At 28.5% G+C, this 21787-nt stretch overlaps 2 protein-coding genes across 2 annotated transcripts; both read right to left on the reverse strand.

Annotated features, from left to right (window-relative positions):
• Nucleotides 1-4972: 4972 nt before the first annotated feature.
• On the reverse strand, nt 4973-6781 carry LOC127266555 (uncharacterized). The gene is made up of 3 exons (XM_051296829.1): nt 6096-6781; nt 5871-5984; nt 4973-5399 (listed from the first exon to the last, which is right to left on the reverse strand). The coding sequence occupies exons 1-3, from the start codon at nt 6651-6653 to the stop codon at nt 5217-5219; spliced, it is 855 nt and encodes a 284-aa protein (XP_051152786.1). The 5' UTR covers nt 6654-6781; the 3' UTR covers nt 4973-5216.
• A 12859-nt stretch (nt 6782-19640) lies between these two features.
• On the reverse strand, nt 19641-21517 carry LOC127266556 (major strawberry allergen Fra a 1.04-like). Its single transcript, XM_051296830.1, has 2 exons — nt 21262-21517; nt 19641-20107 (listed from the first exon to the last, which is right to left on the reverse strand). Exons 1-2 carry the CDS (start codon nt 21446-21448, stop codon nt 19818-19820), a joined length of 477 nt encoding a protein of 158 aa, XP_051152787.1. The 5' UTR covers nt 21449-21517; the 3' UTR covers nt 19641-19817.
• Between the last annotated feature and the right edge of the window lie 270 nt (nt 21518-21787).

The raw sequence follows: 21787 nt of genomic DNA on the forward strand, positions 1-21787 counted from the left end.
CTTCGGGACAATTTTGGTTCCAGGAGCTGTGGCTCCGTCTTTATTTCCTGAATGCCTTTTTGGCCGACTACTTATCACCCCGAACCCCCAAAGGTCTATAGGTTATGCCTTGGCCAGGTTAACTCCTAGTTCCTCTAATCTCCATCCATCCGACCCTGTCATCACCCAAATTTTGACCAAGACCGTAGCAACTCTCGCTTTTATGTATATAAAACCCTTGTACAGTATACTACCGAACTTTTTTGGCTTTACCCCGACACACCATATCCCCGATCTTATCATGATCCTCTTCTCCATCCGACTTATCCCTTCTCTTGGGATTCTGCCATGAAACCCCGATCTCTATTTTCCAGTAAGAGGTCGGACAAAAAAATAATCATAGATCACTTTATACCTTTAATTATCAACCCAATTCTTGGCCCTACAGTTTGCTTGCTGTCAGGGTCTGCCGGGACAACTAGCCCGACCTCACCTTATACCTCAAAGCCCACAAGGGCTGGTGATCCCCGAGCTCATCCCGACCTACCTTTCCCAACTCACCGACTACATTATCGGATAAACATGAGAGATAACAGATCTCATACGATCAGCATCTTTGTTGGTGGTGCAATAAGGGCGAACGGTAGAGGTAAGGATCCTCGAAGCTACGAAGGGCACCGATGGTTCAGTACCATCAAAAGGGAGAGCAGGGGCATATTGATTGGCCATTTTTGAAGGATAGGCAGAGAACAAAGGAGAAAGGATTTTGGAGGAGGATATTTGCTGGAGAGAGAATAAGGGTTTTCCGGATTTTGAGTGCGTGAGTATGGAAAGGTGAGAGAAGGGTTTTTACATAAACCCCACGATGTGACCTTAAACAGTGTAATGATAGCACTGTGCTATAAACCCCTAAACATCACATCTCACACAGTCCGAGAAGTGACGCTTAGGAGTCGGGCGGGAGGAGGCAAGTTGTTGAGTGAAAAAAAATCAATGTATAGGGTTTCTTGAGAATGGACTTATAAATTGGACTTATGTATAGTCCAATGGGCCTGATAATGGTAGTAGGGTCTTGAATGGGTTTGGATTAGGAGAAATTGTAAATTAAGTGAGCGGTGGATACAGAGGTCGGACAAGATGAAGTCGGGCAAAGAAAGATGAGACGGCCGATACGGAGGTCGGACAAGATGAAGTCGGGCGAAGAAGGATGAGACGGCCGATACGGAGGTCGGACAAGATAAGGTCGGGCAAAGAAATATGAGACGGTCAATACGGAGGTTAGACAAGTGGAAGGCGCGCAAGAGGAGACGTGGTAGCAGGTGTGCAGGTCGGATGAAAAGCAGTTCTAAGACGGTTGAGAGAAGTTACCATCGGCGAGCGGATATGAAGGCACGACCTGGTTGTGACGGTTGACGTGGGTTTCTAAATAGGTCTTTCACGACCTAAAGAAACCATCTTCAATCAACATCAAAATCAGTTCATTTCTTTTGGGGATCATCCTCTTACTTTTACAGTCTGTAGTATTTATTTTTCTATGTTGCTTATGTATCGTACGATGCTTAGGGATTCTTAATCTCAAACATTTATTTTATCAAATTCGAAGATAATTTCTATTTCCGGGTTTTACTTTTTATTGTTGAAAATCGGCATCAACATGTATATACTCCATCGTTCTTTAATAATCTATCTATTTTTTCTTTTTGGTCCTTCCCCTAACAAAGAATCAATTTCCATTTTTAGTAATTGTATTATCTACCTAACATTACAAATACCCTTCCAATTTACAATATATTATACAAAATCATTACATTTGTATCATACAATACTAATAAAGTTTGTTTAGTCTTTTTACTTTTATTTCTACTATATCTCAATATAATACTAATATTTCTAAAAGTTCATGTGAAAAATAAATAGATATATAGATATGAGACGGAGAGAGTATAATTTTTGTTAAGTTACTTTTTAATTAATTTTTTTTATTATTTTTAAATAAATTTATTCTAATATATTTATCAGTAATAAAAAAAATTTATGCGCAAACAATATCTAGTATATATAAATTAATTAATAATAATTTCAATAATATCAAATTTATAAAAATAAATTTAAAAGTTAACTAAATATATATATTAATATAATTAATAAATACTACAATGAAAAATATATTAATATGTGTAAAAAGAATGATTTATTTTTAAAGTCAAATAAGAAATATAAAAATATTTTTTTTTACAATTTTAAATAAATTTATTCTAATATATTTATGAGTAACAAAAATATTTATGTGACAAACAATAGATAGTATATATATAAATAAATTAATAATGATTCAATTATATAAGATTTATAAAAATAAACTTAAAAGTTAACTGAAAATATATATTAACATAATTAATAAATACTACAATGAAAAATATATTGATATGTGTAAAATGAATGATTTATTTTTAAAGTCAAATGAGGAATAAAAAAATTAAAATAAAACAACTATTTTGGAATGATGTGATATACAAAATTTCAAAAATTAATTTTTTGGGATCGATAATTTACCGAACACTGAATTTAGCTAAGCTGTTCAGTAAGCTAAAATCTCTCCAGAAAGTTGTTTCCAAACAGCCCTAAAACTGCTCTTACTTTTAAATATAAGTGTATAATAAAATGAATATAAATATAGTAAATAAGTAAAAAAATATTAGTAGTTAGTGGTAGAATCCACGGTTACTTCAAAAAAAAAAAACAGAAATGTAAATTTTTTTGATTGGATGGACAAAAAAAAAATATTTGTAAACATTAGAAGTTTGAACGAAGGAGTATATGAGAACTCCAAACACAATCATAATGTATAATACTAGTCACTTAGTTTTATATTTTGTTTGGAGAAATTTATATACTAATAATAAGATAACATATTATTTATTTAAATAATAATAACAAGATTAAATATTGCTGGTTTGAAAAATAATTTACGGCCTAAAAACTTTTCACCGAGAGAATCAGTAGATTCCCGGTGACTTGATGCGAACCCCAATGCTATGCGATAAATTTAAAAAATAGATCATATAATACAAACAAATTGTAATTGATTAGAAATCGAATTACATTATTATAAAAATAAAAATAAAAAAAAAAAAAAAAAGAAATGATACAAAGGGAAAAGGATAATTTTGTGATTGATGATTTTTGTTTTGCTCCACATGCATTAGTCTTCATGTAATATATGCATGTAATATATATATATATATATATTTTTGTTTTTTAAGTTTATTTTCCTCACTTTTATTTCGCTATTACGGTTTTGTCAATGGTTTCACTCCATCATTATTTCATTCTAAACATCAAACAATTATAATCATTGATCGGTCTGGGTTAATTTATCATTTTATTGAACTTGCATTTATCGGACTGAGTTAATTTATCATTTTATTGAAATTGCATTTATCAAACTGTGTTAATTTATTATTTATTGAACTTGCATTTTTTTGGTAGCCGCTAATCATAACCCACCATTGATTGGTCAATTTGGATGGATAGACCTCACACTAATAAAATTATGTTGCATTGGCCTTTGGTTTGATTTTAGTCAAAATTCTCTGAAGTTGGTCCGCCATTATCAATGAGATTTTTGCAAAATAACAAATATTATAATGATAATTTTTAATTTTAATTTTAATAGAATATTACTTTACTACTAATAAAATACTAACAAAAATGCTTAATAATTACATGATAATATATTTTTAATAAATTAAAGTTGTTAAATTGATTATTTTAATAAAATATGTAAAAAAAAACTCACATACAACCATAATGTAATTTAATAATAATAGTAATAACATAAAATATTGTTTAATTTAAAAGTAATAATGATAAGAATAAGTGTTCTTTAAGAATTAAAGTTTTAATACATAGAATTATAAAGTCAATATTATATGATCTTAAATGAATTTGCAATAATTTAAATTTTTGGAATTTATATTTAGCAAAATAATTCTAATTTCTCTTTCGACAACCATTCTATTTCAAATATTTAGAAGATCAAGTATGTTTAAATAATTTACATATATATTATTTCAATCTTAATTATTTTAACATATAATATATTTTTAAAATATACCATAAAAAAATAGTACATTATAATTACAAAAATTTGTATATATTTATAATACCATGTCTCCTTTGTGGACAGGACCAAAAATTATTTATATTATATTATTTTAAAATAAAGTATAAACCATGCATCGTACGGGTCTCACCGCTAGTTATATATAATACTTTTACGAATTTTATGTTTCATGACAAACCATAGCCGGAGAAGATTTGAACATTTCCGTTGAGCGCAGGGGATAGGAGTAGGTCCGGTGGAGTGGGGACAGCCGCACAGCGGGGAAATGGGCGGGGAGTGGAAGCTTTGTGAAGTCCAAAACTTGGTGATCGGTGGCGGAGGACGGCGGGGAAGGCAACTAGGAATGTAACCGAAAGTCTTCTTATTTGAAGATCCTAGTCGTAGTTGTTGATCTCTCTGCTTCTGATTTTGATTTTGTTCAGAATTCTAATTTTTGTCTGCGTTTGAATTCGAGACTCTTGTTTCTGTTTGTAATATGTTTATCATGTTTCTCTAGAGCCCTGCATTTGACTGTGTCAAAAATCTCATTTTCGACACCGCTGAGAATCACATTTTTTCTGATTGATTTTATTGAGATTCCAATAATTTTCAACTCTATTGAGAGTCCGAATATTATTTAATTATATCCATTATACTATTATATTATTCTCATTTGATTCATGTTTATGCTTCTATTTTTATTATAAATACAATGTTATTCTATTTTTATTATAAATACAATGTTATTTTTAGTATATTCAACAAAATTATTATTATGAATACAATGCTTTTATTTTTATTATGAATTCAATGCTATTTTTAGTCGTCGACAAAATTTGTCCTTTGTGTGTATATAATACATATATCTCTTGTTGCCCTTATTTTCCTTTGTCACTACATTATATTTTCCAATCCAAATTTTATTATCATCATATATGCAGTGAACATTGTTCTTCAATAAGCAATACAAAGAAAATCAATTATCAGAGCAAGAAATGCTAAAAATCATCATCACCCACAAAATTTCTTCTTAGTATTGAATATCTCCATTAAAAATTTGGCGCAGGCTTGCATCCATCCCATTGGAAGAAAATTGTCGATTAAAAATTGTTTGAACTTGTGGTGGTTAAGTTCAGAAACTAGTGAGTTTGTAGTAGCAATTCCTGCCCGAAAGAAGAATTTGATAACCATTCCCACAAGGGCATTTGAAATGGAGAACTAGGCACTCTCCATCTTTCTCAACCCACACAGCTTCTTGAGCTGGATTCGCAATCGAATTGTTGTTGTTTTCCATTTCGCCTTCCTCAGATTTTTCCTGCAAAAAACCATATGATATTTCATAATCTTTCTCATTGCAAGAAACCCTCAAGAATGTACAATGAACGAGTGATTAAATTGGATAGTATTAGTCGATAAAAATCTAAATTAATCAAAGTTTGCCAAACAAATACAATGATAACGAATAATTTATTTAGGTTTGGATTAAATGTTCTCTTTTAAGTATTTTATTCGAAATATGTAAGATCCAAATAGTAAAAAATATCTTTTTGCGAGTGACTGTAGAGTTTCCAAGAAAGTATCAAAGATTGTTATATAAAGAACCAATGGGAATATTCATGAAATTCATGAATTATTTTTAATTGAAATCTTAGAAAATTTCCTATATCAAAATGGAATCAAGAAATAACGACACTGAATGAAAACGAAAACATCAAGATCAATTGTAGAGCTAATTGAAGAAATTAAAGAATGGATATGGAAATAGAAATGGAAATGGAAATGGCACCTTGGGAGTATGGTTATTGTTGCTGTAATTCTCACATTCTTCGTCTTCTTCGTCGACAATGTGGCTACACCATTGGCTCATGTCTCTCAGCCTCTCCCTCATCCTTTTCAGCCTCTGCAATCAATATTTGATATTTTAATTTGATTTCAAGAAATTAATGGAAAATCGAAGAAGACAGCAGTGCAATTAAGAAAATTTCAGGAAAAATGACAGTTAGAGAATGGCCTTGGCGTTAGGGCTCTCGCCGGAGCTGGGAGACCTCCTCGCCGGGAATCGCGCCGGCGTGCCGCCGGGGACTGCAGCCTGCCAATTGGAGACAGGATTAGGGTCGGACAATGTGCGAGAGATATGCCGGTGATGATGAGCAATAATCCGGTTGGAATTTTCCGGCAGCGGCGGCATCTGATAGGCGGGGACGGAAGAAGAGGGGTTTTCCGATGGATGGACCGGAGCCGGAGCCGGAGAAGAATTGGCGATTTCCGTGGAGCGCAGGGGCTCGGAGTAGGTCCGGCAGAGTGGGGACGGCGGCGCGGCGGGGAAATGGGCGGGGAGCGGAAGTTTTGTGAAGCCCAAAACTTGGTGGTCGGCGGCGGAGGACGGCGGGGAAGGCAGAGTGGCGGGCCTTTTGCAATGGGGCTCCAGAAACGAAGATGGGGATAGAGGAGAGTGCCTCTTGCCGGAGCTTGTGGAGGGAGCGGCGTCGGCGAGGTGGTACATGGATGTGCAGAGATTGTTGTTGTTGTCGTCTTCTTGGAAGAACATTTTCATTTCTTGTTCACTCATTGTGGCTTCGGATTCTGTTCGATTTCACAGTTGGGTAGCTTTCTTGAGAAAGAGGGGTATAAATGGAAGTTTCCGGTAGGGGCTTTTGTGTCATTTCTTAATGTGCGAGTACTATACAATACCGAGTACCTGCTAGTACTACTTTTGTGTTGTAAACGTAACTGCTATAGACATATCATGTAGCAATGAAATGAATGGGGGCAGATTATTTAGCAATTCATTCTCTGTCTCTCACAAATTCTCTCTGCATAAATACTTATATATAGTATATTATAATATAAATACACACTATTATATATATATATCATTTAAAGCTTACATATCATATATATATATATATATATCTTATATTATTATTATATAAAACGTTATCAGCACGAGGGTACTTGTCTATTTTATTTTTGGTTAAATGAATGCCAATTAAAATGATGCAAATATGTGTTTTATTGACAGTGCAACAACACATACTATATTGAAACACGAAAAATATTTCTCTCATTTGAAAAGGGAAAGAATGAATGTCAATACAATAAATGGCCGTGCGAAATTAATTGATAGCTTTGGAAAAGTCATTATATTTCTTCCCGCGGGGACGAAAATTGTGATACAATATGCATTGTTGGCCACTAAAGCTCGAAGAAATTTACTGAGCTTTCATGACATTCGGAAAAATGGTTATCACATTGAAACTATGAGTGATACTGATGGTGAATTTTTATTGATCACCAATATTATTGATAAAAGGAAATGCATCATTGAGATATTACCCTCACTTTCTACTGGCTTATATTATGCCAGATAAGGTGTTGTTGAAACACACTTTACGGTAGATCAAAAGACTACCGATTTTCAAATATGGCATGATCGCCTTAGACATCCTGGCAGTATAATGATGAGGCGAATAATTGAGAATTCTCATGACCATTCATTAAAAGATCAAAAAGTTTTAAACTCAAATGAGTTAACATGTGTTGCCTGCACTCAAGAAAAATTGATAATCAGGCCATCGCCAGCTAAAGTAAGTATTGAATCACCTACATTTTTGGAAAGAATACACGGGGATATATGTAGAACAATAGACCCACCGTGTGGGCCATTTAAATATTTTATGGTGCTTATTGATGCATCTACCAGATGGTCACATGTCTGTTTATTATCTACTCGCAATATGGCATTCGCGAGATTGCTTGCCCAAATTATTAAATTACGGACCCAATTCCCCGATAATCCAATTAAGACTATACGTCTGGATAATGCTGGTGAATATACATCGAATGCATTTGATGATTATTGCATGTCGATTGGAATTAATGTAGAGCACCCAGTTGCTCATGTTCATACACAAAATGGTCTGGCAGAATCACTTATTAAAAGATTGCATTTATAGATCATTACTGATGAGGTATATGTTGCCAGTTTCAGCTTGGTGGCATGCAATCTTACATACAGGAACACTTATAAGAATGAGGCCGACAAACTATCATAGCTATTCCTCAATGCAGTTAGTATTTGGTCACGAACCAAATATATCTCATCTACGTATTTTTGGGTGTGCTGTTTATGTTACTATTCCACCCCCCAAACGTACAAAAATGGGTCCTCAACGTAGATTGTGCATTTATGTCGGATATGAATCGCCGTCAATTATACAATATCTTGAACCTATGACGGGTGATTTATTCACTGCAAGATTTGCAGATTGTCATTTTGACGAATCATATTTTTTGACATTAGGGGGAGACAAAAATGAACCGAAAAGGGATATTAATTGGAAAATCCCATTGAATTTTTGTGATATTCGTACAAAGCAGTGTGAACTAGAAGTTCAACGCATTATACATTTGCAAAATATTGCAAATCTGTTACCGGATGCATTCGGTGACTCGAGCAAAGTCACTCGATCATATATCCAAGCTGCTAATGCTTCGGCTAAAATAATTGTCCCTGATGGACAAATTGCAAGTGCTAATGAATTAGCGACACGCTTAAAGCATGGTAGACCACTCGGTTCCAAAGATAAACACCCTCGAAAGAAAAGAGAAATTAATGATGATAATCATGAAAATATTAGGAATGACATTGATAAACCTCAATCTAACGAGGAAGTCAACCCTGAAATAATTGCTCCAGAAGAGCACGATCTTGAAGAACATGATGAGATTATTGAAAACACAATTAACTATATTACTTCAAGAAAATGTTGGAACCGTAAAGAGGCAATTATTGATAATGCCTTCGCATATAATTTAACACTTGATATAATGGAAGAAAACGAGGATCCATAGCCAAAATCGGTTCATGAATGTCGGCAAAGAAATGACTGGGCAAAATGGAAACATGTGATCCAATCAGAGCTTGACTCATTAAACAAAATGGTGGTCTTCGGACCAATTGTTCAAACACCAGATAGTTTAAAACTAGTTGGATATAAATGGGTATTTGTACGAAAAAGAAATGAGCATAATGAAATTGCGAGATATAAAGCCCGTCTTGTAGCTCAGGGATTCTCACAAAGACGTGGAGTAGATTTTGATGAAACATACTCTCCGGTTGTTGATGGAATAACATTTAGATACCTTGTGAGCCTAGCAGTGCAAGAAAAGCTCGACATGCGTCTTTTAGACATAGTTACTGCATATCTTTATGGCTCATTGGATACTGATATTTATATGAAAGTCCCTGAGGGATTCAATATGCCTGAAGCATATAAATTAAACCCCAGGGAATCATATTCCATCAAATTGAAAAAGTCATTGTATGGACTTACACAATCAGGACGAATGTGGTACAACTGTCTGAGCGAATGTTTAATAAAAGAATGTTATACTAATGATCCAATATGCCAATGCGTCTTTATAAAGAAAAATGGATCAAATTTTGTCATTATTGCTATATATGTTGATGATCTCAATTTAATTAGAACTCTTGAAGAGATCCAAATTGCAGTTGAATATCTAAAGAAAGAATTTAAGATAAAAGTTTTTGGAAAGACAAAATATTGTCTGGGTTTACAGGTGGATCATGTGAACAATGGAATATTTATCCATCAATCCACATATACCCAAAAGGTATTAAAACAATTTTACATTGATGAATCTCACTCTGTGAGTACACCAATGGTGGTCAGATCCATTGATCCCAATAAAGATCCATTTAGGCCAAGAGAAGAAAATGAAGAAATACTTGGCCCCGAGATACCATATCTCAGCGCTATTGGCGCATTAATGTACCTTGCAAATTGTACCAGGCCAGATATATCTTTTTTAGTAAATCTATTGGCCAGGTTTAGCGCATCCCCCACAAAGCGCCATTGGAATTGTATCAAGCACATTTTTCGTTATCTTCAGGGAACTCATGACCTCGGTTTATTTTATTCAAGTGAATCTCAAAATGAATTAATTGGTTATGCTGATGCTGGTTATCTGTCTGATCCACACAAAGCAAAATCTCAAACTGGCTATTTCTTTACCTGTGGTGGAACCGCAATATCTTGGAGATCTGCTAAATAGACAATAACAACAACTTCTTCAAACCATGCTGAGGTTTTAGCAATTCACGAAGCCAGTCGTAAATGTTTATGGTTGAGGTCTATGACTCATCATATTCAGAAAATTTGTGGCTTGATTTCTGATGATGTATTACCTCCTACAATATTATTTGAAGATAATGCAGCTTGTATAGCTTAATTAAAGGGAGGATATATTAAAGGCGATCGGACAAAGCACATATCTCTGAAGTCATTTTTCACTCACGATCTTCAGAAAAGTGGTGAAATTGATGTGCAACAAATTCGATCGTCTGAAAATTTTGCAGATTTATTTACGAAGGCGCTACCGACTGCAACATTCAACAAACTGGTGCAAGGAATTGGAATGCGTTGGATGAAAGACATCAAATAAAGTCCAAAACAGGGGGAGCGCATTAATACAAGAATGATGTACTCTTTTTCCTTCAGTATGATTTTTTTCCCATAAGGTTTTTTCATAGTAAAGTTTTAACGAGTCACATTCATTGTATTAAAGCATCCAAGGGGGAGTGTTGTAAACGTAGCTGCTACGTACATATCATGTAGCTCAGACGTGGATTCTTCTGTATCAAGTGTTTGTCATACTTGCACCTATAAATACCTGTATGAATTAATGAAATGAATGGGGCATATCATTTAGCAATTCATTCTCTCTGCATAAATACTTATATATATTTATATTATATATAGTATATTATAATATAAATACACACTATTATATATATCATTTAAAGCTTATATATCATATACATATATATTATATTATTATTATTATATAGCATTTTGGATTTATTTGAACTTATAATTGAATTTTAATTTGAATTTGATTTTAAATAATTCATTCGGAACTAAATATTCATTTGTTTTTTCACGTAATTTTAGAAATATTAGTATTATATTAGAATATAGTAAGAATAAAGTGTAAATGACTAAAATAACCTTATTAGTATTCGTGATATAAAATAATGACATTTATGTAATATATTGTAAGTTGTAAAGGTATTTGTAATGTTAGGTAGATAATACAGTTACTAAAAAAAGAAATTGATACTTTGTGGGACGGACTAAAATGGAAAGATGAATACTTTGTTATGAGACAGAGTGAGTAATATTTTGATACAATATTTTATAAAAATAAATTGTATATTTTGTTGGAACTACAGATGTGTTTGACAGTAAATTGATAGTTGTTATCTTCTATTGCCCGTTAGTTATTAGCTGATTCGATTAAGCGAATTTCATTAGTAATTTGTGTTAAAATATTTGATAAAATAATGATTTCATATCAACGGTTTATAATGATAATTAAAGGCATTTTGTATTTTATTTTTAAAAATATTTAATTATATTCTTAGATTTTTTTTTATTATTTATTGAAAATTATAGAAATTTTATTAAAATAATTTTTTTTAATTAATTTTTTATTGTTTATAATTTTAAATATATTTATTCTAATATATTCATCAATAAAAAAAAAAAAATTATTTGACGAAAAGTTAGTATATATACATTAATTAATAATAATTTTAATTATATCAAATTTATAAAAGTAAATTTAAAAGTTAATTAAAAAATATATATTAACATAATTAATAAGTACTACAATAAAAAATATATTAATGTGTAAAATAAATGATTTATTTTTAAAGTTATATAAGAAATAAAAAAAAAAAAAAAAAAAAAAGTGAAACACCTATATTAAAAGACTGTTATATACAACTAAAAGAATTTGGCATGAATAAATTATTTCAAAATACTAATTTATCAAACAATTACTTTAACTTTTTTACTAATCAAATAATTAAAATTTGTTGAATAAACTAAAAGTTCTCTAAAAAGTTTTCAAACGCCCTCTACATATAATAAGCATTGAAAAATTTGATTTTGAAATACAAGCTAAACAATTAAATTTTGTATATTTCTAATTTATCTGATTCCTGTTTGGATTCATTTTTTAGGTGAGCATTCTAGTGATTGTGATGCTCAAGCATTTCTAGTAAAATTATTTCAATGGCCTACTTGAACTTATTTATTTATATCACTTTAAAAGTTTATTTAAATTTATTAAGGGTGTGTATGTTTGAGACTTGAAGTTTGAGAATGAATTATTTATATTTATTTATTTATATTTATTTAGTTATATGATATGATATAAATAAATATTGATTTATATTTTAAATATAATTTTGATTTTTGGTATATTATAAAAAATAAAAAATAGATTTTGAATTTAATATATTTAGAGTGAAATTTTTAGTGAATAGTGTTTGTTTGGTTTTTATTGAAATTAGAGTTCTTTCACTATAATTTCTCAATTGTAATTTTCAAAAAATAATACTCTCTTTATTCCAAAAGTATAGTCTTATTGTGTTAGGCACGAGATTCAAGAAATATTGATATTATATTGGTAGTTGGTAAAAAGTAATGATAAATGACTTTTTTGCCCTTGTGAGTATATTAGTGTAAAAAGTAGTGGCAAATTGATTAATAATAATGAAAAAATATGGATAATTTTATACTGATATGATTATTTATGGAAATGAGAGTATTGTTTTGGGACAGACAAAAATGGTAAACAAGACTATTGTTTTTGAACAGATGGAGTAATAAACAATACAAAAAAACCTTTGACAAAAAAAATAAAATTTCAAATACTCATTACATAAACTCAAATATTCAACTTAAAATAATATATTTTATAATTTTGACACAATATTGTATACACATATTAAAAAAATCAATTTATAAAAAAATAACAAGTATTTTAATATTATACTTTATTAAAGAAAATAACAGGGCTCAATAGCAGTGGTTTGTCTTTGAAACACAACCAAACACACCCACTGTTTTAACTAACTCATTGAATGAGCTACGTACCAATTCGTAACGCCAAATGTTTCAACCAAGATTCCTCCTTCTTTGTGCGGATTGGATAAACCTGGACCGAACATAAAACAAGCAGTTTATACTTGTTTGCATAGACTTTTATCCCATAGCAAAAGTAACTTTTGAAGTTAAAACACATTGGAAGTAACTTCTGAAATCGGCAAAAACACTTTTTAATTAAAATTATTGTTTTATCCTTAATAATAATAATAATTTTTATCTTTAATAATAATAATAATAATAAATATAATACTATTCCCTTTGTCTCGCGAAATTAGTCACGTTTCTTTTTTGCGCGGATTTTAAGAAAATTTAGTTTATATAGTTAATTAGTGTGATTAGTCAATGTAATAAATGTAATATAATATTATTTTAACTATTTTTATTTGATGAAATATTGAAATAAAAGTTGAAATATTTATTTTATTTTATTTTATTAAATTTTATTTATTGAAATTTTTTAATTTTAAAAAAATACTACTCTCTCCGTCCCAATACAACAGTCTTATTTACCATTTTTCTCCGTCCCAAAACAATAGTCTTATTTCCATAAATAACCATATCACCATAAAACTACCCCTACTTTTTCATTTTTATTACACAATTGTCACTACTTTTTACACTAATACACTCACAAGGGCAAAAAAGTCTTTTATCCATACTTTTTACCCACTACCAATATAATATCAATATTCCTTAAATCCCGTGTCCAACCCAATTAAGACTATATTTATGGGACGGATATATTAATTGTAAATTATGGAATTAGATAAAAAAAAAAAATAATTGTAATAATTTAAATACAAAAATAACAGCCGTAATACTAAAATTTTTAATATAAACAAAACATCAAATTTTTTCGAATTTAATTGTTGATAGGGATAGTTCGATATTACATACCAAAATTTATAACGCATATTTTATATATCGTACCAAAATTTTTAGTATGCTATTTTATCGTAACGAGATATTGTACCAATAAATTGGTATACCAAATTTACAGATGAAAAAAATACTGAATTACAGAAATAACACATACCATACTAAAAATACCGAAAATGTCAAATTTCAGTATACCGAATTTTTTTTTGTATGGTATCGATATTTTTTTTAATATACCAAAAAATTCTGTGTGGTATACAATATGGTTCGGTATTATCTAAATACAATATCGAGTCATTTTTAATCGAATTACATGTATGGTATCATAATATAATATTTTACGCTTAAATATAAAAATTAAAAATAATTTTACAATTTTAAGAATATATTAGAAAATTAATTATTTTAGTATCAATATACTAAATTATTGATATAGACCGATATACCAAATACTAAAATATCAAACTGTATTGATATTTTCGGTATATATTATACCAACAATGTTAAAAGTATATGCAATTGTCGTACTAAAAATGTTTGGTACGGTAGCATACCATATAAAAATTTACGATATACAATAATTTTGACACTTTACTATTTTTTCATACGGTACCTGCATTATTTGAGCAAATTGATAATTTTCACTCTTAATAATAGTGATAAATGAATTTTTTTTAATGATATATAATAACCAAATTTTAAATCAGATCTCATTATTAACTAATTTTCAATTGTAAAATATCAAATCAAATAATTTTTATATTATATTAAAAATTTTAGACATCACATAATCACTTATTCATATCTCATTGAATATTTATTAATTTTTATTATTCAAAATTCTAGCTCTACTTTTAAATTTACAACAAAACAAACAATAAAAGTTAAGGGTATTAGTAATTGAATAAAATATAGTTAAATTTGTAATTGTAATTAATATTTACTAATTATTGCTATATTAGGAGATGCGACTAATTTCGCGGGACGTCCAAAAAAGTAAAGGTGGACTAATTTCACAGGACAGAAAGGGAGTAAAATATAAAAATAATTAATTTATATATTATATTTTAATAAAAATTTAAAAATATAATTATATTATTATTTATATTTTATATATTATATTTAGATTGAAATTTAAAATTCAGATACTAAATCTAAATCAGACTATATAAAATTTTTAATTATACTAAAATTATTAAATATAATTTATAAAATACAAATAATTTAATATTATATTATAGTTTTATTTTTAATTGATATGTTATCCTTAAATCAAAACTTTAAAATACAAATAATTAAATTTTAAAAATATATCTTTTATACTTTAATTAATTTTTTTTAATATAATTAATAAATTTTAAAATAAATTATAAAAGTTTTATACAAAAAATACTATTAATAACATGTCTTTTTGAGTAATTTTAACAGTTTAAAAACACTTTGAACATTATAATATCCAAACAGTTCTTTACAAAAAAATTGCTTTTTATAATGATTTATTCAAACACAAAATCAAACTACTTATATTTTTTATTTCCGCTTCATCTTCTACTTCTACTTTTGACTTCCTCTTATTTTTTAAGAAGGTATTTGAGAAACAGCTTTTTGAAGAGCTTTTAGCTTATTGAACAACTTTTAGCTATTTGACCAGTCAAAAATCTAATTTAGGTGTTTGGTAAATTAGCTTTTTGAAAGAGCTTTTTGGACCCAAAAAACTAAGTTCTGAAAAGCTCATCTACCCAGCGTTTTGAAAAAGCTTTTTCATTTTAATTTTGGTTATTCCTCATTTACCTTTAAAACTTAATTATCTATTTTATACATATAAATATATTTTTATGGCAGTATTTATTAATTATTTTTAATATATTTAATTTATTAAATTATATTTTTATTTTTGTAAATTTAAAATAATTACTACAGTATTATTAATAAATATATAAATTTTTTAAACTAAATCAAATAGAAAAAACAAAAATTATTAATTTATTTATATATATTAAAACAATAATTAATATAATAAAAATATATATATGAAAAATTTATTATTTTATATTTTATATAATTTCAATAAAAAATTATTATTTTTTAATAAAAATAATTTTCTCAAATCTAAATAATAAAAATAAAAATAAATATCAGAAAGCACATCTGTCTTTCCGAGACATAAGGAGTTAGACTCAGCCTTGATATATGAGTTTTATAATATTTTTATAATTTTCAATAATTAATAACAAAAATTCTCATAAATTTCAAACCAAAATAAACAAAATTAAATATTTCAAAAAATAACATATCAATGTCTTTAATAGTCATTTTATATATAAGCAGCTAATGTCAAACAGTTGTTTTACCAAATACTTTAATACAAACCGCTAATTGAATGCTAATCAAACCAGCTAATTAAATCAGTTAACAGCTAATAGCTAATTGAATCAGCTAATTGCCAAATGGACACTAAACCAATCTAACCGGCCTAACTCATTAAAAGATCAAATACATAATATTAGGTTGTAAGGCTCATACGTTGAGGAATACATATGTTGAAAAGTAATTTTAATATAAATAATAAGATATACGCATTACAAAAAAAATTTTAATTAGCTACAATTGTTTAATTACAAAATATTTTTATAATTAAAACGCACTATTTAGCAAAATAAATTATTTTCATCACTAAAAATAAACTATGTACTACAAGATTAATTTTGTTGCTAAAAATTTTTTGCTAGAAATTTTTTTATCTTCATAGCAAAAAATTTTAGTTACAAAATTATTTTTCATAGCTAAAATTATTTTGCTACGAAAATCATACATATTTTGCTGCTAAAATATAATTTTCATAGTTATATATCTATTCTTAATTTTCATTACAAAAAAACTTATTTTTTGTTACGAAAGTTATATTTGTTGTTAAAGACCTTTACTAACGCGGTATAGGCGACAAAATTCGTTTTGTTGCAAAAATATTTGTGCTATGAATTATTACTTTTTGTTACAAATTTTTTTTTTTTTTAAACTAAATTTTAACTTTCTTATAGTGATGTTTACCGAATCAAAAAATATATGTATTGTTTATCCACAATTTAAATGATCAAAAACTAAATAAATAATGTCCCGTAAATGATGGCCTGGTGGTGTAGGATTGTAATGTTTCGTAAGGGATGGCCTGGTGGTGTAGGGTTGGATTTGTGACCATGAGGTCATGGGTTCAAACCCCCGACGCCTCAGGTCACCTGCCACACATGATTCGCCTAGTGTGACTTTGAACCCCCGACGCCTCAGGTCACCTGCCACACATGATTCGCCTAGTGTGACTTTCCCGTCGGGCACGGGCCTGGTTTGCAGAGTATTAAGTTCATCCGGGAGTTTACCCATTGTTGGTCATAATTTGCAAGGTATTAGATGTTAACTAGATATTTTGAATATAAAATTAATTTTTAATATAATATAAAATAAAAATAAGTATTTAGTTTGATATTTTTATTTTTTATTTTTAATAAATAGTAGATTTGAAAAAAACTTCTAAACAACACATCATAATATTTTTAGTATAATATCTTTTTTATTTTTTAATATAATAGGACTGGTTGTTAATTTTCACTATATGCAATGAACTTTTTAATTTTTTTTTTTTTTTTTATGAGTTTAAACAAATTTAGAACCACACTTCCAAGAATACAAAGAATATGAAAGACATCTTAGAGATCTAAGGAAAATTTGATCCTTCACTTGAACTTGTGCTGACTTGTGTGAAAAATTGAAAGATTTGATCATCGTGTAAGCAATTTTGGTTCGCTATAATGTATTTTGGACATGTTCTTTTGACTTTTGAATTAAAAATGATCATATGTTATTTGTTTTTATGAAAAATGCAAAAATATTTTTGAAGTTTTGATATGAATTTGGAGAATTTTGATCTTAAATAAATTTGCAATAATTTTGATCTATTTTCAATTTGTAAAAATTTAAATCGAAACTGAACCAAAATTCTTTAAAATTGAACAAATCAAATTTTTATTTATTAATATATAACTTACATATACAGTCAAATACAAATATTTAAAACTATTATTTATATTATTTACTAATAATACCTCAATCCCGAAAGAAGAGTAACATTTACTTTTTGCACGTAAATTTTTTAATATTAGTATTATATTGGTTGATAGTGAAAAAAAAAGATAAAAATGCCCATATTAGATTGTGTGATAGAAAAATAATTATATTTTTGTAATATATTAAAAATTGTAAAGGTATTAATTATGTTAGTAGGTAGTATACGTACTAAATAATAAAATAGTATCCTTATTTTGAGATTGACAAAAATGGAAAATTATATCCTTCTTATGGGATGGAGGGAGTATATAATATTTTTTCTTTTTTTTTTTTTTTGGTAAAGTTTGATTTTTCAGTTAACCAAAATAAAAATTGAAAACCGTAATTGAACCGAAAGCAAAATTTATAATTATGATTTTTAGACCAAACCAAATCAATTAACCAAATAGTCCAAATTGATATATTTTTGTTTTTGGTATTTTCGATTTAGACCGACCAATGTTCATCCTTTTTTTTTTTTTTTTTTTTATAACGCGGAAATACGTAACCGCTATCCGAAAGTGCGCACTGTGTAAGAGGATAACTTGGTGTTAAAGCAATGTGTGTTAGGTGTTTTTAACTTGGTTTAATCTGGCGAATTTGAATAAAAAAAATCTCTTTTTTTTTTTTTTTTTGGGATGAACTGCATAATGTATCTCTTTGTATTTTAATAATTTTATTTATTGAGTGAAATCGTTGTGTTAAATTAAAATATGCACAAAACATCATTTTACGTCCGAAATTAGTATTTGGTTGTAAATGTACATCTTATAGGCCAGTTTTATAAAAATTAAAGTTTGTAATTTTTGTAAAAATTAATAGCAGTTTGTCTAAAAAATTATTAAATTATTAGGCAAAATTGCTCATAACTCTCTTGTGGTTTCGAAACTCAGCGTAAATTCGCCCTCTACTTTAAAAATTGTATGACGTCTCCTTATACTTTAAAAAATGTTGCATGAAACCACTTTGTGGTTTCGAAACTCAGTATAAATCCTCATTTTACTTTAAAAAATTGCATAACGCTCACTTATACTTTAAAAAATATTGCATAAAACCCCCTGTCATGCAAAACATATAGATAGGAAATCATCTTCTTATCACACGAGGAAAGTTTCATGGTGGTGGGGTTTCATGCAACATTTTTAAAAATATAAAAGTATAGAGAGATTTTAAGCTGAATTTCGAAACCACAAGGGAGTTATAAGCAATTTTACCAAATTATTATATAAAATTTGCATAATTAAGTGTGCATTTAATTTAACACAACAAGTTTTACTTAAATAAAACACAAAATATTTTATGCAATTTTTACTAAAAACCCAAAAGCTATTATATAATTTTACTTTTTTTTTTTTTTAATAAAATCGAATTTCCATGTCATGCAGCCCATGGTCTACGTCGTGCGAGAAAACAGCTCCAGCAAGGTCTATATGTGCAGTGGACTGACCATGTAGACTCAAGTGTATTTTTCCGACATCGGAGGAAAAAAATATAATACTTTTTGTACATATATTATCCTAAATTACAAAAAAAAAAAAAAAAAAAAAATTAAAAATTATTGTTTGTCTTACTTAGACAAAAATTGCAATTTTCCCAAAGCAAAAATAAACACACCACTCAATCCAAATATAGTTTATCAAATATTACAAATTACAAAGGAAATGAAAGTCCACTTATTTGTTCATTTCTTGTTTTAAGTTCAAATTTTCGGCGACAACAATAACAACAACACAACAACAATTGAGCGTGGACTAGAAAGGATATCGTGATAATAATCATGCACAAATGTTAGGATTGGCAATAAGATACTCGGAAACAGCCCCGTAAATGGCAGAAGACTTCTCTGCGTGCAATTTAATGTCATCATCATTTGGTTCAGCATCGCCCTTTGCAAAATATTTACTGTTGAACTTTATCACGGTCCCTCCATCGCCGGAGGCTTCACTTATGACCTCATGGTAAACTTTTTCAAATGTATTGCCGATTCTCTCTCCTCCGAGCTCTGTATACTTGATGAGGCACTTGTCAACATCAATGTCGTCGATCTTGTACTTGAAGTTGGTGCCTAATTAATCGATCGATGAATGTATAATGTGTTTTAGCCAAAAATATGTATAAACAACAATATAATATTGTATGGGTGCACTTATTCTAAATGATTATAGTGAATGATATTATATTTTTTTAATATGATCATGTATTTACTATATATTATTATAACTTGAGATAAAGTAAAGTCAAGTACAATAATAATATATAATTAATTATTACTAGTTATTCTCTTATAGGTGGTATTTTTTTTTTTTATCTTTTATTAATAAATAACTTACAATTAGATATATCATATAATTAAGGGTATTTTAGGCAAATTAATAATCTAATGCAATAATCAATTAAAGTAAATGTAATTTATTAAATGATTATATGATTTATTAAAATAATACATGTCTTACAATCCTATATGTACAATTGAACTTTTTATTTTACTTATTTAGTAGTACCTGATGTCAAAAAATTGTCACAACGGCAACAAATATAGGTTAATAAAAAACTCGTACTTTATAAGATTATTTTATTAAAAAATTATTATAGATGAATAATGTCAAAAGCCAAGGTATAAATGTTGTAAATAAAAGAAACACAGAACAATATATTAAATTGTGAGATCTATACATAAACTTATGAATCACAGAGAAATTTATTCGTAGATAATACTTTGTAAAGAAATGTGTATATATATTTTTTTAGTAAAGGAATTAAATAGTAGATTTTTTATTTTATTTTATTTTATTTTATCAAAGTAAACAAACCCATCAACACCGTATGAAATGTCATGGTGAATAAATAAATAATTCTTCATTCGTCTTATATCTATATATTCCTTTGCCTTTTGCATTGAATTTTAAAAATATTAATATTTTATTGATATGTAGTAGAAATAAAGATAAAAAAACTAAATTAACCTTAATGATATAAATGTAATGCTATTTGTATAATATATTGTAAATTGAAAGAGTATTTATAATGTTAGTTAGATAGTACAATTACTAAAATAGAAAATAAATACTTTGTTATGAAACGTACAAAAAAAAAATTAGATAAATTATCAATGGACGAAGGGAGTATAAAAATAACATAAAATAATAATAATAATAATAATAAACAAGGATATACACTAAAATAGCAAAATTGCAATTTTCGATATTTGAAAAAACTAACCACCAACGATGGTTGTCTCAACGACGCAACCAGGTCCATAAGAACTTCCCTCAACAACCTTGGTATCCTTGAAGACACCCGGTGCGACCTTCGGGAGGACATCGTTGGATTCGGTTGTCATAGCCTTAAAAATCCTAGATGGAGAAACCTTAAGTTTAACTTCGCTCACGAAATTCTTGACACCCATAGCTTAATTAAATCTTTCTAGTTTTTAGTACTTGGAAAGTAAGAGTACAAGGTGTGGAATGTGTATCCAATGTGCAAGAAAATTAGAATGCTAGTGGAAATATTTATAGGCAGCAATAGCTCCATGGACTTGTCAAAATTAAATTTTTTAACTTCTTTGAATTTTCAATGAAAACGATGGATGAGGCGATGTTGTAATATATTCAGCTGCAAAATTAAATTACTAACACCAAGAGAAAATGGGAAATAATCGAATGGAAGATTAAAATTTGTTTTAATTAAATTGTGCTTGACATATAAAATAAAAGATTTATTAAATTATACAAATTCCATAGCTTAA

This window comes from Andrographis paniculata, unplaced genomic scaffold (genome assembly GCF_009805555.1).
Source record: "Andrographis paniculata isolate CXL003 unplaced genomic scaffold, ASM980555v1 Contig76END, whole genome shotgun sequence".
NCBI classification, from domain to species: Eukaryota; Viridiplantae; Streptophyta; class Magnoliopsida; order Lamiales; family Acanthaceae; genus Andrographis; species Andrographis paniculata.

Coding starts and splice junctions, on each gene's coding strand:
- LOC127266555 (XM_051296829.1), bottom strand. CDS start 6,653: ATGAGTGAACAAGAAATGAAAATGTTCTTCCAAGAAGACGACAACAAC. Junction 5,985..6,095: donor GCGAGAGCCCTAACGCCAAG/GCCATTCTCTAA, acceptor TATTGATTGCAG/AGGCTGAAAAGGATGAGGGA. Junction 5,400..5,870: donor ACAATAACCATACTCCCAAG/GTGCCATTTCCA, acceptor GGTTTTTTGCAG/GAAAAATCTGAGGAAGGCGA.
- LOC127266556 (XM_051296830.1), bottom strand. CDS start 21,448: ATGGGTGTCAAGAATTTCGTGAGCGAAGTTAAACTTAAGGTTTCTCCA. Junction 20,108..21,261: donor TGAGACAACCATCGTTGGTG/GTTAGTTTTTTC, acceptor TCGATTAATTAG/GCACCAACTTCAAGTACAAG.